The sequence below is a fragment of the Rhododendron vialii genome, chromosome 6a, assembly GCF_030253575.1.
Source record: "Rhododendron vialii isolate Sample 1 chromosome 6a, ASM3025357v1".
Taxonomy (NCBI): domain Eukaryota; kingdom Viridiplantae; phylum Streptophyta; class Magnoliopsida; order Ericales; family Ericaceae; genus Rhododendron; species Rhododendron vialii.
Genome location: NC_080562.1, coordinates 36,585,763 through 36,603,336, shown reverse-complemented (window position 1 = coordinate 36,603,336; position 17,574 = coordinate 36,585,763). Strand labels below are relative to the sequence as shown.

The following is a 17,574-nucleotide window of genomic DNA, read 5'->3' as shown; positions in this document are numbered from 1 at the left end:
CTAAGATTCTTAAAAGTACCCTTAAAATTATTTTGTATTGGGGTTTTGTACCCAATTGGATTTGTTTAAAGGGAGGTGTGATCTACCTAGATTACAAAGTACCCTAATTTATTTATTTAAATCAACATGTGCCTAATTGTATTTCTTTAATAGGATTTTAAATTTGGAAATCTTGTACTTTCTTATTCTTTCTTGTTTATATATATACATATATAAGTGTACTAGGGAGAGAGAGAGGGAGAGGGAGAGAGAGATTGCCGAGAGAGAGAGGAGAGAGATTGCCGAGAGAGAGAGGAGAGAGAGGGCCGAGAGAGAGAGAGAGAGAGAGAGATAGGAGAGAGAGAGAGGGAGAGATTTGTTTGTACTTCCTTGATCTTTCTCATCTTTTCAATCCATGGGTAATATCTTCCTTCCTAGCTAAGAAACTTCCTCCATTGTACTTCTAGGATTTGTTCAAAGACTAAATCTTGTACCATTGTCTCCAAATCTTTCAACAAATCTCCCAAAGATCAAATCCAAGGACTAAAACTAGCCATGCAAGCCTACCATTTAGCCATTGATCTTCCAACCAAGCCTTAACTTCACCCATCAAGCTTTCAATCAAGCTTGACATGTGAAGGAAATCAAAGATGTAGAGAGAGAGAGAGAGATTCGGTTGAGAGAGGGAGAGGAGGAGCCTTGGCCTATAAATAGAAGCTCACTCCAAGCTTAAACTCACACCTTCAACCATTGCTCTCACTTCTCTCTAGAAATTTCAAGAGTTCTTGCTTTCAAAGTTCTAGTTTTCTTATGTTCTTGAGTGTTCTTGAGAGAAACTACCAAACCACCTCCCAAAACCACCGTTAGATCTTTTAACGTAACTTAGTTAAAGTTAGGAAGTTGTTTCTAGGAAGAGAAAGTACAACTCTCTTCCTTTCGAAGCAAACCGACGCCGTTACGCCGCCGAAATCCAAAACCGTAGACCGAATCTTTATAACCAACTACTACCGCCAAGAAGCAAGGTAGGATATCCTTATCTTCCATCCCAAGTAGTTATCTTTACCTATTTTCCCAAATATAGTCTTGTATCCAATTATAAGTTCGTTAGGAAGAAACTTTTATCATGTCATTTAAAGTAGATAATGTTATCTTTTGTTGAAAGTATATGAAATACATGATGTTTGTTATTAAGTGATTCAAGCATGTCAAGTAGTTTTAAAATGGATGATCTTGTTAGATTGAATAGTACAATGAATGATATCGTATGTGAAAAAGTCCCACCGCGGAGTCTATGCATGATAACGTGACACGAGAACCAAGAAAGTAGAGACATGACACCTAGGGTGTGGATAATGATGAGATGTGTTTTGAAACCGCAATGTGGCCGGACTTGGTAGCCCATTGTGTGTATGGAAACCCACGATGTGGCCGGACGTGGTAGCCCATCGTGTGGATTGTGAAAACCGCAACGTGGCCGGACTTGGTAGCCCGTTGTGTGTATAAAAACTCGTAATGTGGCCGGACTTGGTAGCCCATTGCGTGGATTGTGAAAACCACAATGTGGCCGGACTTGGTAGCCCATTGTGAAGATTGCCAATGTGGCCGGACGTGGTAGCCTCATTGGTAATATGGCTTGGTTATCCGCGGAGAGGAGCCAATGCAAGTTTTGTGTGCCAATGGGAACCCGGCGCGGCGGAACCATTGTGAGGATACTCGGGAGACCGGCGCGGCGGAACCGAGGTTGGGTGTGTAGCTTGGTTATCCGCGGTACGGAGCCAATGCAAATTGTGTGAGTTAAACAAATGGTTTTTGAAAGGTTGAGTTGTAAATGAAAATGTTGACACAGTCTACGACGAGTCGCGTAGGAAAAACACGGAAAATCTTGGACACTAACGTATATTGATATTCGAATATGGATGTGTCAATGTTAGCTTTGTATATACATATCATGTGGAAATCGATGTGATGTTATAACCTGCTGTTTGTTAGTTATGGGTTAGCGGGTATAGGATTTTTTCTATTGAGCTTTCGTAGCTCACGGTGTTGCCTTTTTGGTGACCCTGACATATTATATCGGTGGCGACGCTGGTATAATGTGTCAGACTTTGTAGATGATCAATGTGAGCCGTATACCTTGGAGGCCTTTGGAGCTGAAGAGCTGGCTCAGATGGAGGAGCAGGCGAAGCTGTAGTTAGGAACCTTAGTTCCCTTCCGTTTGTAATAATAGCACTCCTTTTAAGTTTCTGTTGTAATAAAGAGCTTGACTCAGTTTATTTTCAATAAAATTACTTATTTAACGCCCAGACTCCATTTGATTTCATGAATAAAATGTCTTTTTAACATACCCAAAATTCGGGGCGTTACATCAACACTAAAAAAAAAAAAAGAGTGTGGATACTGGGTATCAAGAAAGAATGTGAAAACCAATTCTCATGAAAAATCCTAAAACAAATGTACGTAAAAAATGGGTTCGTTATTTTAAGAGCTAACTTTTGTAGATGGATTTTGGTATCATTTGTTCTATCTCCTCTACTTTTCTTTCCATCCTCTACTGATTGAACAATTTTTTTCCTTTATCTTTTGACATGAGACTTTGATGTGGTTGATATATATATATATACACACACACACACACACACACACACACACGCGCGGGGCGGTTTTGCGGACAACCAATTAAACACCTAAAAAAACACTCAAAATCTCAATCTTTATGGTCTGGAGATTTTACTTGGTGTAAGTGGGTCTAATAGAGAGCTGCTATGAGTATATCAAAACACTGTATAAAACGTGTACAGTGCAATTTAGAACCCTTTTCGGGCCCCACAAAGATGATCAGAGCAGTTTATTTTGTTTAAAATATTTATTTTTGTTTTTTTTTAAAAAATCAGCTTCATCCGATAACTGTAAGATGTTTACAAAAATCAAACTTTGTTTTAGAATCTATGTAAAATTTTGTGGCAGAGTTGGTTGTTTTGTAAATGGCCTTACCGATATCGGATAGAGTTAATTTTTTACCACACCTAAACAACTATTTTGAAAAACATTATTACGCGAGAGAGGATTATACATCTACAGAGAGGGAAAGAATGAACAGAGAGGAGACTCGGCCAGAAAAAATAAAATAAAATAACAGCGAAAATCAGTACTACCAAAAAAGAAATAAAAATGCTTAAGGGCAAAAAGGACATTAAATGAAGAAACAATAGTGGAGGAGACTTTTTAAAACACCTGATGGTACAAATTTTACACGTGGAAGCTTGATATTTAAAGAGTCTGCAGTTTGTTCCTCCCAATGCTAAGCCCATTGGGCACAGTATAGCAAAACCGTATTTTAACCCAACTTTAACTATTTCGTGAAATCCGTGCGTTCATAGCTTCAGACATTAGTTTTGTTCCCTTTAAATCTGAAAACACGACTTAATTAATGTGGGAATCATCGAAATTACTTTCTAATTGGGGATTATGCAAGGCTATGGATGTAAAGTGATCAATCAAATAATCAACTCCAACTTGGCTCTCTCAAAAAGCGTGTTACAAAAATTCATTTTTTTAACGGCAAAAGAAGATTTTATTAATCAGAGGCAAAGATTACAAGAGATTAAAAGGACTAGAGAAAAACGGCATCACAACGCGAGGATGAAATCCCAACGAGATTAGCACCATGTCCTAGCAACAATTGTCAAAAAAAAAAAAAAATTCATGTTCACTAGCCACTCATAATCAGCTTTTTAAGTGATATTTGGGTCATAAGTAGTACGCTGAAATCGGGCTTTGCTCCAGCTTTAATCGTGCAAATAAACGGTGCGATTGGGTGCCCAGAATTAATTGAGGCACGCATAAACTAGCTAAGATACACGAGTTAACAAAAAATAAGTAATTGAAAATGTGGCAAGCACACTTTGACAGTTTTTGTAACCAAAAAAAAATTACTATAAGTTGCCCCAAAAGACATTAACAACACTCCTATGAAACTCATTTTTTCGGTTCGATTCGGCTCGTTTACCTCTCTAATTGAAATAAACAAAACTGGTTACTTACACGTGCTTGCTGGGGGGACCCTAGCAAAATTAAATGCATTGGGTAGCACCTGAAATGAAAATTCATAGTATTCTCCGATTCCAAAAAGGTATTCTCCGAGCAGCTGTTGACATACTACTAGAGGACAACATCGCTCGTTTGGCAAGGCCGTGCGCCAGATGAGTATCCTTGCGATCAATCTTGGTTAACCTTGAAAAAGCTAATTTGGAAAGTTCTTGATCAAGGTTGCGCAACAAAAAGTTGTCCGCATAGTGGGACTCAGGCCGTCCTGCAAGCTGCATAATAGCATTTAAACAGTCATGGCATATAACTTGTACGTCTCTTTTTGTCTTTTCCATGACCAGTGGTATACAGGTCATTTTACAAGCACATTAATTAGTCTTTTCTCCAATCCAATCAAAGGCATGTCATTCATGATGATACTAAGAAATGCAAATTCACCAACCAAGGGGTTTGTAGGTCACGTTTTTGCAGCCACAGGGATTGACATAATCTTGGAATGTATAATATTCTCACAAAGCGAAGACAGAAAAAATGGGCCCAAAGGAGACTGTTTGGTCAAACTTGCTGTGCTATAGTCCACATTGTTAATTACGTACAGAGAATCCACCCAATCACGCACAAATTCAACAGAATCTAAATAATTAATTAAATTTAGGGCAGAGCCCAAAAAAATATTTCGGGAAGGGGCCGACTTACCAAGATTTTTTATTTTTATTTTTTGAAAAAAAAAATCACGCGTATTATTAAATATTTTTCCATCTGTAATTCATGGAATATTATAGATATTTGTATAATAGATATTTGAAATGAAAACCGAACTTTATTTTATTTATAAATACAAAGTACTAGAAGACTTCTAAAATGAACCGATCCATACGGAACTATTTGAGATTCGACTCGATAAAAATTCTATCAAGTTCCATTTAGCTATTAAATGAACTGAATCTAAGCCTCAATTTAAGGTTGGTCAGCGCTGCAAGAATTCCAACTGCAATATCCAGCCCAAAACGAAGCAAGCGGGATTCATAGCCGAGCATGAACTAAATAGTATTTGTCTCCATTAGGCTTGTGAACATGAAGTATATGTATATCGTTAAAATCACATATATAGACTTGAATTAATGTATTTAAGTACTTACATAACTTGTATAGGTATAAAGCTATATAAGGGGTGTTTCTACTAAGGAAAAACTTGGAGAATTTTTGTTGTTGAAAAGTTAGTTGTTTCCGGTAGTGAATAAGTTGGAGAAAAATGTCAAGTTTTTTCCGTTTTTCCTTATTGGAAACACAACCGTATATATGTACATAATGAATCATATAACTTGTACATTTATAAGCTTTTACAAGTACCATATTTTAGTGTATAATTCTATATATTTATAATATATAAAATTATCTATGCACATAATAAAATTTTATTTACAACTTTAGACTTATTCCATGACAGCATAAATACTTGAATTTTTTTGCTTGTTAAGACTCATGAACAAATTTGAGTTTGACTCAAACGTAGACAAGCTTGGCTAGTCAAATTTTTAACTAAACTTGAGCTAGAGTTCTCCGTACAAACTTAATGAACTAACTTGAACATGCTAAGACTGTGGCTCAATTCAATTCGTTCGCTAGGAATGGCAAAGGGGCGGGGCGGGTTTTTCCATACCCCGACCCGACCCGAAAATCATTTCCTGACCCGACCCCGACCGGATTTTTTTGGGGTACCCCCGGTCCCGCCCCGCCCCTTAAAAATTAAAAAAATTAAAGTATAAGTCAAAAAGTAAAAAAAAAATACTAAATAAGAATAAAAATTATCCAAAAAATAAAACTTTTGAAATTATTTTTGGGTCTTTTGGTATCGCGGTTTTATCTAGACTTTTAATTGCAATCAATATTTTAGATACTTCATTCCATTTCTTTATGCGTAGAATTTATTATAAATATTTTAAGAAAACTTATTAAAAAATCCACTAAATACCAATAAATATCAATTTTTATTTCTTTTTTAAATTTAATTAGCCTACTTGACAGTGAAGAGACATTGTTTTTTTAATTAATGCTAAAAAAATGAAAGGACATGTATATAAGTATATATACATATATAAATAAATATATACGGGGCGGTTCCGGAGACACCTAAAAAAACGCCTCAAAGTTTTCGATCAAATTTTTATGATCCAAACCGCTCAATGTAATCAGAACGTGATTTTAAGGGTACTCGTGAAAAATAGGCAAAAAAAATGACCGGAAAGAGCTTGATCCGAACAGTTTCGAACAGTTTTTTATTGAACGGTTCAAATAAAAACTGCTCAAATCAAGTCTTTCCCGGTCATTTTTTTTGCTAATTTCTCACGGGCATCCTTAAAATCACATTCTGCACACATTGAACGGTTCGGATCATAAAAATTTGATCGGAAACTATGAGGTTGAGATTTGGGATGTTTTTTTAGGTGTTTTTTTGGGTGTCCCTTGAACCGTCCCGATATATATATATAAATACGCTGGGTCGGGGTCGGGCGGGTAATTTCGGAGTGGGTATTTTTGGGGCGGGTTTAGGGGCGGGGCACTTTCGCCCCGAACCCGGGCAGGTTTGGAAAATTTTACCCGTACCCCGACCCGATACCCGAAAATGGGGTAGAAAACCCGTCCCATTCGGAGCGGGTTCGGGGTGGGATGGGTAGGATTGCCATCCCTATCGTTCGCAGCCCTACGGTTCCGCCCCTTACTGAAGTACTATCTCTTTCTAGGTAAGCAAATACGAAATTGGTTATCGCTGGCATCTAGAAGGCAAAAATTGAAACGCCTTGGAAACTATCAAATCTAATCAAAGATGCTACTCACACAACAATTTAAACACAATCTTTTACATATATGTGGGGCCCACGCATAGTAGTATGTGTGGAGCCCACATGCATGTGAGAGATTGTATAAGTTGTTGTGTTTAGATTGTTGTGTGAGTATTATTTTTGAATCTGCAAAGTCATTAAGCAGGCTTTAACACGTTGACAGAAAAGTAATAATAATATAGGAATAAATGCCACATTTTTTCAACCTTTGACATGAATATTCTCTCTGAACGAAAAACATCTATAAAAGGAATCCATGCATCCCATCACAAAATCACAAGTCCCATAAACCGAAACTCCAAAGCCTAAAAACGAAGGTAGAAAAAACAAAAAAAACAGAGAGGGAAAAAAAAAAATGGTTATGTTTACAATGGCTAAAGGGGGTGTGGCTAGTAATATTCCAGTAATCGACATGCAAGATTTTCCCGGACAATTTGGGAAACTAATGGATGCATGTAGGGAATGGGGGTGTTTTAGGATTATAAACCACGGTATTCCGGCAGCATTGATGGGGAAATGAAGGCGGTGTCGCGATCGTTGCTTGATTTGCCGGTGGAGATCAAGCTGAGGAACTCTCATCCGGTGCAAGGGAAAGGGTACACCCCCCCTAAACAAGGCTAGTCCTGTTTTTGAAGGGTTGGGGTGTTATGACATGGCTGCCCCTGGAAATCTTGATAATTTTTTTGATCAACTTTGCGTCTCTGATCCTCGCCAAAGGTGCATGCTCCTCTCTCTATTTATACTTGCATATTATCTTTGGAGATTTTCGCCATTATATTCACAAATGGGATTGCAAAAATCAATTTTCAAAACGGCATATTCCCTGACAAGAGTGTTGCTTTCCTGACAAGAGTGTTGCTTTCTTGACTAAATTGCATTAACAGGGAGATCATAACGGCATATTCAAAAGCCATACACGATCTTGGAATGGACATGGGCCGTAAGTTGCTCCAAGGCTTGGGACTCTCTGGTGACCTATTCAATGGGTGGCCTTGTCAACTTAGAATCAACAAATACAACTACACTCCTGAGTATGTTGGTTCCACCGGTGCCGTTTTGCACACGGACCCCGGGTTCCTCACCATATTACAGGACGATGAAATCATCGGTGGCCTAGAAGCAGTGTGCAAGGATACCGGGAATACGTCCCTGTTGATCCGATGCCCGGCTCTCTCGTGGTCAACCTTGGAGACCTCGCAGCAGTAGGTTTCATTGGGTAATGATTCATTGAATCCAGTGCTGGTACTGTATTTCATAAGTTAATTTCATCATATGTTTTTTTTGCAGCTATGGAGCAACGGGAGACTCTGGAGCGTGAAGCACAGAGTGCAATGTTACGAAGGATCGATACGACTGTCGATAGCATTGTTCGTGTTGGGACCAAAGGATGGGGCACTCGGTTCACCGGAGGAGCTAGTGGACTCGGACCACCCTCGTTTGTACAAGCCTATGAATTTCGAGGATTATCGAATGCTCCGTATTAACACCAAATCCCCTACTGGCGCTATCGAGCTCTTGCGCATCGAATCCAGCTGAAAGTTTATTTGAAGAAGCTTATACTATATGAAAATTTTATTAACATTGTGCTTCTTTTGTTAAGGCTGCATATATATCCATCCGTATAACCATGGATGGTGTTATTCTTATGTTGTGTTCTTGTTCATACACTGAGAAATAAATTAAGGGATTGGAGAATAAATGACAGACATTTATAGAGTTAAATTAATACTTGTGTTTGGATGTTGTCTTTGCGTTGATTGTCGCGGGGCAAGGTGCCAACATAGTTGGGATGTTGTCTTTGAGTTGTGATACTTTCTTTTCGCCTTTTATCTGTACTATCCTTTCCTCTTCTTTTGATAAAATTCTTCTTCGCTGTTCAAAAAAAAAAAATTACTTGTGTTTGGAATTTTGATGTTTGTTAAAATAATTTTGTTTGGCTATATTCATTTAAATTCTTGCATCTATTCTGTCCAAATATGATTAAATAGTAATTTGCAAAAAAAAAGTCATGATTTTTATGATGTGTTTGTAGCTGAAATTTGATGTATTGTGTATGGTTGATTTCATGATAGTTTTGCAGAAATATGTCATGATTTCTATGATGTATTTTAGGATAAATTTCTGTCATAATTTGTCGTCCGGGTTCCATCCAAACATGATTAAATGGTAGGAGTAATTTGCAAAAATATGTCATGATTTTCATGATGTTTTTTTCTTCATGCTGCGTCTGTCTGAAATTAATTTGATGTTGTGTGTATGATTGATTTCATAGTAGTTTTGTAAAAATATGTTATAATTTTCATGATGTATTTGTAGGATAAATTTCTGTCATGAATTTAAATTCATGACGATTAGGAGAGAGAAAGAATTAAAAAGATTAGGCGAGAAAAGGTATGAAAGATTGGAGAGAGAATTGAATTAATTAGAAAAGATAAAGAGAGAGAAAGATTCGAAAGATTAAGAGAGAGAGAAAGGGTAGTTAGAATTTATTTGAATTTGAGGATGGAAAGATAAGTTTTCAAACTCACTAGGATAATGAGTTAAGTATCTATACAGAAAAGGATCCCTATTTAAGTTTTCCAATTTTAAATGAATAAAATACATGCTCATTATTAAATACTATTTTTCTTCCATATGTAATCCATTATTTAAAACTATTTCATTTTATAACCCAAACCTAATTTTGGAAAGTCATTAAACAAACTTTTACACTTTTTGGCATTTTGTCAACCTTTGAACGATTCTCTCTGCCCCTAACCATCTACTATAAAAGGAATCCATGCATCAAATCACAAACCACAATTCCAAAGCCTAGAAAGAAATGAAAACAGAGAGAAAAAATGGTTATGTTGACCATGGCTAAGGGTGGTCAGGCTAGTAATATTCCGAGCGATCCAATGAGCGAGTTAGCATGGACATGGGGTGCAAGTTGCACAAAGGCTTGGGCTCTCCGGTGGCCTTTGTCAACTAAGAATCAACAAATAAATATACAACTGCAATTAGCCTTGAATATTTCGAAAATATTATTTTCTATTACTGGTGCCATTTCGCAATATGGGCTCATTCCGTTTGACAATCCGAGCCATTTATATTCTAAATCTCATTGCATAAATTAACCATGCACAAAAAGCAAAATGATCGGACATTGGTCAAGACTTTGATCCAATCGTATTTGTCTTAAGACCAATAGACAAACAGACTTTGTGTTTGTTGCTCTTAAGACAAATGTAGATTGTTCAGATGGAAGCGATTGTTCGATTATCCTACACTTTCACGTGGACGACGCAGACATCAAATTCACAAAATGAACAAATCGAGTCCTCAAAAAGAACCAAAATCCCATGTTGCGTCATATGAGGAATTCTAGGGGTCAATCCAACCGCCCGCATGGAGGGGTCTTAATACAAGTCAGAGCAAAACTCTGTATGAACTAGTCCCAAATGAATTGATAATACCTGAGAGTTTCGAATATAAAATCTTAGAAAAAAAATAAACTCCTAAGTTTCAGACCTTGACCACTAAACTAATTCCTTCATAGGTATTCAATATTAGCTACAACAACTTTGAATATGGATTAAATTCTAGAACTCCAAAGCACAATCACCAAGGAATCTTCTCTCGATCTCTTTTTCGCTATGGTCAAAGACTCGTAATTTGATAGCTCTTCTTTTGGTCAAAATGAAAGTTCCTTTGTGGGATAATTTTGAGCTGTTCTGGGTATTAACCATTTCTGAACAATTTTGATTTCCTTGTCAATCGGTATCCACTAAGGTTGTGTTTGGATCCTCAATTTTCGAAGCAAAAAGAGGAAGCAGAAATACATCAACAAATCGAAAAACCAACCTTAGCCTCATTGGTGATTAATTAATTAAAGGCTTCCACCAAACCCAAACAGTACTCTATGGACTTTATCCAGAAGGTGCACCTGGCATATGATCAAACAGTTTTTGGTCATTAGAAACAAACAGATCAATAGTGACGTTCAGATTTTAAGAATCTAGAAACATTGAAGGGAAAATTGGTGAAGTCAAGATTTTCAAAATCTAGAAACAGATAAATGTACGTATAGGCTCGGCTCTGAGTTAAAGTTCGAGGTGCGATCGTTTGAGGCTCCTGAAAATTTATAAATTTCAAGAACCCTTTACTATTTTGGAATCCGTTATAATAGTCAAAAAAAAAAAAAAAAGATTCGCCTGTAATCTTCATTTTAAGCCCTTAAAAAGTCAATACCAGCAATGGGTACGTACGTAGTAGTAAAATGGTGAAGTTAAGGTTTTTCAGTTGATGAGTTCCATTTTTCCTGGGTATACAATTCATGACTTTTTCCAGAAGGACGCGCATGAGAACTTTTAGCTCATTAGTGACCTCAGTACTGCCTTCTCTTTTGAATGGTAAATTAAACTATTTATATTTGTGAGGTAAAGTCACGCATGTCCAAATTAATATTCAACCCAACAATAATTACTTCGTGAAATGAAATCCGTGCGTTCGTAACTTCAAACAATTAGTATTATTCCCCTCTAATCTAAATCCGAAAACACGACTTAATGTGTATTCAAATCATCGATATTAGTTTAGGCTCCGTTTGTTTCGATGTAAAATATTTTTTCAAAAAATAAATTTCGAACTTTTATTTTTAGGTCTTTGCAATGATAGAACCAGAGGGATCTAGTCGGCGGCCGCAACAACAAGAATTTTATAAATTACAATTATTTTATGTAAAAAAAATTATCCCCAACATATATAGTCTCGCCACCGCTAGAATTTTTTCTTTATTTTTTGTTATATATTAGTCTTAAATCTTCTTTTTCTTTATTTTTCAATAAATGAGACCCAAAAAAGTATTCTAAAACTAAATTAAACGGGCTAAAGTGAAATAATATAAAAGATGAGTTATAACTCCACACTTTAACCCTAAAACAATTTCACCTAAAAAATTAAAGTTAGTCTTTTTTTGTACTCATAGTCTTTTTTTGTACTCCTTGTGCAAATGACAAATATCATTTACTATAGTTTTTGTTATGTTATTTTAATTTTTTTTGTAGAGTCGATGACTATTAATATTGTAATTCATCTTTTTATTTTAGTATACATTTCGCCACTGCTAAGATAACATCCTGGTTCCGTCTTTGGGTGTTTGGATGATACTTGAAAAACATTTTCAGAAATCGACAAAATAGTGTGTAGAGGGGGGGGGGGCTTAAACGGTGGAAAGATTTGAGAATATTGGAATTGAACGTGAGTCAGGATGGACGATCTAAAAAACTAAGTAATGAAAATTGCAGTAGAAGGCAGCGGGTTCATTTCAAAAAATAACTTACGAAAGATTTAATGGTAAGTCATTTTCATCCAATTAATGAAAAATGTTTTACATGTAAAATGTTTTTCTTAATTTTTTACACAACCAATTATCAAAAAATAAGTAAAACATTTTACCGGAAAATATTTTACGTCCAAACAAACGGAGCCTTATAATACTGTACGTACGAATGTAAGGTTAATAAAAAATCAACTCAAACTTGGCTCTCAAGTATGAGGTTTGTTAAAAAAAATCATGTTGTCTTCTTGAACTCGGCTCTTAATCGGTTTAATTACAACTTGTATATATAAGATTATTGCTCAGATGGTAAATAGTAGAATAAGATTAATCAAATCAAGATTAAGGGGGTGTGGTGGCATTGCCGTAGCGGACACCCGCTATACGTGGTCCGAGATTAAGGAGGTGTGGTGACGTTGCCGTCGTGGGCACCCGCTATACGTGGTCCGCTATTGGTTGGCACGGTATTCGCCTAACAACAGGGTTGAGCTTCTGGGACAGTTCGATTCTATTGGGTTATGTATTCTATTGGGTTATGTAATGCTCGATCTATCGATGGTGGCCAGTGGTGTTGATCGAATCTTAATTCCAAATAAAAATAGATTCTTTTAAAGTAGAATTCACGAGCATCAAATAAGGGATTGTTCTTTTAAAAAAGCCATTGGCTTTCTCGCCAAAAATGCGACAAATAAACCCACATAAAAACAAAAAATAAGTCAATAAGCCACTTTTTTCATTTTTATTCAAAAAATATTGGATTTCGATCAAAATTTTATACTTTACCTGTTTGGACAAATAAGTCAAAGTGGCTTATTTTTTGTCCTTATTCAAATTTTTTTCGTATCACTTGGCTTATCCTCATTTTTTGGGGGATTATTGCATCCTCATGACGAGAGGAATCTAAAAAGTATAAAATTTTGATCGAAATCCAATATTTTTTAAATAAAGACGAAAAAAGTGGCTTATTGGCTTATTTTTGTTTTTATGTGGGTTTATTTGGCTCATTTTTTGCGGGAAAGCCAATGGCTTTTTTAGAAAAACAAGCCCTAAGTAACTTCTTGTAACCAGCTTTTTAAAACAAACTTTTTAAAATTATATTTAGGCCATAAGTAGTATGTTGATACCGCGACAAACACTTTGACACAATTTTTCTAGCCAAAAACAAAAAAATAGAAGTTTCCCCAAAAAAAACCTTAACAAATGCTTCTATAAAACTTAACTACTTTTGAAGCTCAATTCGGACTGTTTACTGCTCTAATTGAAGTAAACAAAACTGGTTATATATACTCGATCTGATGCAGGGGGACCCTAACAACCTAGCACAATGCACGAGGTAGCACCTGAAATGGTTATTTGGGCCCCAAATGAGACTGTTCAGTCAAACTTCCTACGCCGAAGCCCACATGGCTAATTACAGAAGCCGACCTTATCACACGCAAATTCAACAGAATTATTATTTTAAAAAAAATTAAATAGAGTATGTGCTGGGACCCCTACCAGCCCCGGCTACCCCATCCCTGATTTTAGTTCCTTTTTCGAGTAAATTCAATAATTCGGGAGTATCGTCACGTGGTGCTTCGGATCGAACCAGAATTTTATATTTATGCGAAATTCATACACTTAATCATGGAACTCACAAGAATGATTGTGGAGGGATTCGGAGTACCACGTTACGGCGCTCCCGAATTATTGAATAATTTCACATCTTTCTCAGTAAGCAAATACGAAATCAGTTTTGGTTGAACTAACCCGCATCTAGAAGAAGGGAAGAAAAAAAAAATGGAAACCCTTTGGAAATTCCAAACCTAATTTGGGAAGTCATGAAAAAGACTTCATCACATGGACATTTTTTCAACCTTTGACGTGATTCTCTCAGCCCCAAAACATCTATAAGAAGAATCCATGCATCCCATCACAAAATCACAAGTCCCATAAACCACAACATCGGAGCCTAAAAGGAAAGGTAGAAAAAACAACAAAACAGAGAGAGAAAGAGAAAAAATGGTTATGTTGACAATGGCTAAGGGTGGTGTGGCTAGTAACATTCCAGTAATCGACATGCAAGATTTTCCAGGACAATCTGGGAAACTAATGAATGCATGTCGGGAATGGGGGTGTTTTAGGATTGTAAACCACGGTATTTCGCCGGAGTTGATGGGGGAAATGAAGGCGGTGTCGCGCTCGTTGCTTGATTTGCCGGTGGAGATCAAGCTGAGAAACTCTCACCCGGTGGAAGGGAAAGGGTACACCCCCCTAAACAAGGCTAGTCCTGTCTTTGAAGGGTTGGGGTGTTATGACATGGCTGCCCCTGGAAATCTTGATAATTTTTTTGATCAACTTTGTGTCTCTGATCCTCGCCAAAGGTGCTCCTCTCTCTAAATTTTCCTCCTCACCCAAAAAAAAAAAAAATTTATTAATCTTTGAAAAATGAAATTACGGAGATTAAAGGGATCAAGAGTTATACGGTATAATTTATACCTTTCAGCCGCTCTTACTCAAATTCCTGCATCCATTGTAATAAATTCCCCACGAATAAACAAACAAATTAAAACAGTGCAAATGCTAAAAATGGGATTGCAAAAATCAATTGCCAAAATCTTGTACTAGGAATTGTTGCTTTCCTGACAAGAGCTTTGCTTCTCTTGACTAAATTGTAACTACAGGGAGATCATAACGGCATATTCAAAAGTCATACACGATCTTGGGATGGACATGGGCCGTAAGTTGCTCCAAGGCTTGGGGCTCTCTGGTGACCTATTCAATGGGTGGCCTTGTCAACTTAGAATCAACAAATACAACTACACTCCTGACTATGTTGGTTCCACCGGTGCCGTTTTGCACACAGACCCCGGGTTCCTCACCATATTACAGGACGATGAAATCATCGGAGGTCTAGAAGCAGTGCGCAAGGATACGGGCGAATACGTCCCTGTTGATCCAATGCCTGGGACTCTCGTTGTCAACCTTGGAGACCTCGCAGCGGTAGGTTCAATTTATATTGAATAATGATTCAATCAATACAGTGCCGGAACAATATTTTAAAGTTAAATTTCATCATATGTTTTTTTTGCAGCTATGGAGCAACGGGAGATTATGGAGCGTGAAGCATAGAGTGCAGTGTTACGAAGGATCGATACGACTGTCGATAGCATTGTTCGTGTTGGGACCAAAGGATGGGTCACTCGGTGCACCGAAAGAGCTGGTGGACTCGGAACACCCTCGTTTGTACAAGCCTATGAATTTCGAAGAGTATCGAATGCTCCGTATTAACACCAAATCCCCTACTGGAGCTATCGAGCTCTTGCGCGTCGAATCCTGAAAGCTTATTAGCATTGTGGTTCTTTTGTTAAGGCTGCATATATATCCATCCGTATATACCCTGGGTGGTGTTATTCTTATGGTCTTACGTTGTGTTCTTGTTCATATACTATGAAATAAATTAAGGGATTGGAGAATAAATGACAGACATATTTATAAAATAATTTAACTTGTTAAGTAAAAGTGTCCTGTTATTCATTAACTTGACTTGGACAAGGGAGTGCACAAGCTAGTTGCACGAAGGCTTGTGCTCTCCGGTGGCCTTGAATATAATTTTTTTGCTGGTTCCATTTTACAATACGGGACTCATTCCGTTTAACAATCTGAGCCATTTATCTTCTGAGTCTCAATGCGTAAATTAACCATGCAAAAAAAAAAAAAAAAAGCAAAATGGTCGGACATTGGTCAAGACTTTGATGGAATCATATTTGTCTTACGAGTAATAAACAGACAGACTTTGTGTCTTAAAACCAATATTTCTTTGGATCCTTTTAATCGTTGTAACTTGTTTTAATGATTAATAAAAAAAATTGCCGATAAAAAAAATTAAACAAACAGACTGTACGGGGCCAAATTTCCCTCAGTTCATAAGGTCCAAAAAGGGTACCGTCATATCTCGGAAGGACCATGGTGTTATCTTTGTTCATATTTAAGTTTCAGGACTTTCATTTATTATCTTGCCAAAGCCACATCATTATAGCCGAACGATTTCAACAAGTAAAGTATTATTCCACAAGTATTGCCGAACATTTGTCTTAAGTACGCTTGGGGTTCTTCATATTACTCGGCAGTTTTTATTATCGCTTGGCAGTTCTTAGTATCGTTCGGCAGCTCTTTGTATCGCTCAAAAGTTAATTCTTTATGTTGCATGCTTGGAGTACTTCACCAGCTCGACAGACATCTTTATCGTTCGGTAAAATATACGGTCGCTCGCTATTGCTCGGTATATGGACGCGGTAAGTTGTGACCTTCTAGAAGTTTCTAGAAGCTTCCTTTGCACTTTTTACCTAGCTTACTCCCTAAGTCTCCTAACTTTTCATTTATAGTAACTTTCTATTAATAGCCTTTACTTAGTTATTAAGTTTTCCTCACTTTTCTCTATATAAGCAAAACTCTCCCTCTCACCTAAGGGACACAACACTCCTCTTCTACAAAAATGGCTTATAATCTCTGCTTTATGTTTCAATTTATCTTCCCCGGGTACTAACTAGCTCGTCGGAGGCTCTACCCGGAGGAACCCCCCTCCGGTTTACAGGTACTAGGCTCGGCGCCAACCTCTCCAAGCTCGGAAGACACCTTTCCAGACTCGGCGAGCCCCCGCACCGTTCAACAGAAGGAGGAAATGATTTAAGTGGAATTCACCCCCCACACAGACTTTGTGTATGCTGCTCTTAAGTTGTTCAGATGGACAGGGTTGTTCGATTGACCTAATTTTTCAAATGAATGATGCACATATCAAATTCAAAAAATGTACAAAATTGAATCCTCAAATAGAACCAATATTCCATGTTGCGTCATATGATGAATCATATGAGAGGAGCCCTACTCATTTTACAAACGGAACCGATGTGAAGATCTTATAAGAGATTTGGATTAAAATACGAATTTGCTACTGGAGATGTCTTTATCCCAAATCAAGTTTTTGACCCAAACCTCCACTCCTCCCCAGTGCAGCGGAGTTACAATGGAATCGAGGATGTACAGATCAGCAATGAAAGGCAAACCAGATATCCTCAACGAATACACTGACCAATGTGCCCTCAAATTTACCCCAAACAACAACACCGTTCTCCACGTCATAGCCGAGTTCGGCCACTCCCGTTGTGTGGCAGGTATCTTAAACGAGTGTCCCTTCCTTGTACGCCGGGAGAATACCACCCTCGATACTCCGATCCATATCGCAGTGGCAGGAGGGCGCTACCATGTAGTCAAATCACTCGTCAATTTCGCAAAATCAAACAACCCTTGCGCAAAGGTGGTGAGGGAGATGTTGAGGGTGAGAAATCCCGACGGAGACTCTCCGTTGCACTTGGCGGCGAGGTGTCGGAACCCGATAGGTATTGTGAGATTGTTGAC

At 37.5% G+C, this 17,574-nt stretch overlaps 1 protein-coding gene and 1 pseudogene across 1 annotated transcript; both read left to right on the top strand.

Annotated features, from left to right (window-relative positions):
• The first annotated feature begins 7,208 nt into the window (after positions 1-7,208).
• LOC131329263 (2-oxoglutarate-dependent dioxygenase DAO-like) lies at positions 7,209-8,548 on the top strand (annotated as a pseudogene).
• Positions 8,549-14,115: 5,567 nt separating this feature from the next.
• LOC131330390 (2-oxoglutarate-dependent dioxygenase DAO-like) lies at positions 14,116-15,675 on the top strand. The gene is made up of 3 exons (XM_058363946.1): positions 14,116-14,543; positions 14,844-15,162; positions 15,254-15,675. The coding sequence occupies exons 1-3, from the start codon at positions 14,182-14,184 to the stop codon at positions 15,497-15,499; spliced, it is 927 nt and encodes a 308-aa protein (XP_058219929.1). The 5' UTR covers positions 14,116-14,181; the 3' UTR covers positions 15,500-15,675.
• The last annotated feature ends 1,899 nt before the right edge of the window (positions 15,676-17,574 follow it).

Excerpts from the sequence above, each read along its gene's own strand:
- LOC131330390 (XM_058363946.1), top strand. The coding sequence starts at position 14,182 with ATGGTTATGTTGACAATGGCTAAGGGTGGTGTGGCTAGTAACATTCCA. Across the intron at positions 14,544-14,843 it reads GTCTCTGATCCTCGCCAAAG|GGAGATCATAACGGCATATT; the intron begins GTGCTCCTCTCT and ends TTGTAACTACAG. Across the intron at positions 15,163-15,253 it reads ACCTTGGAGACCTCGCAGCG|CTATGGAGCAACGGGAGATT; the intron begins GTAGGTTCAATT and ends TTTTTTTTGCAG.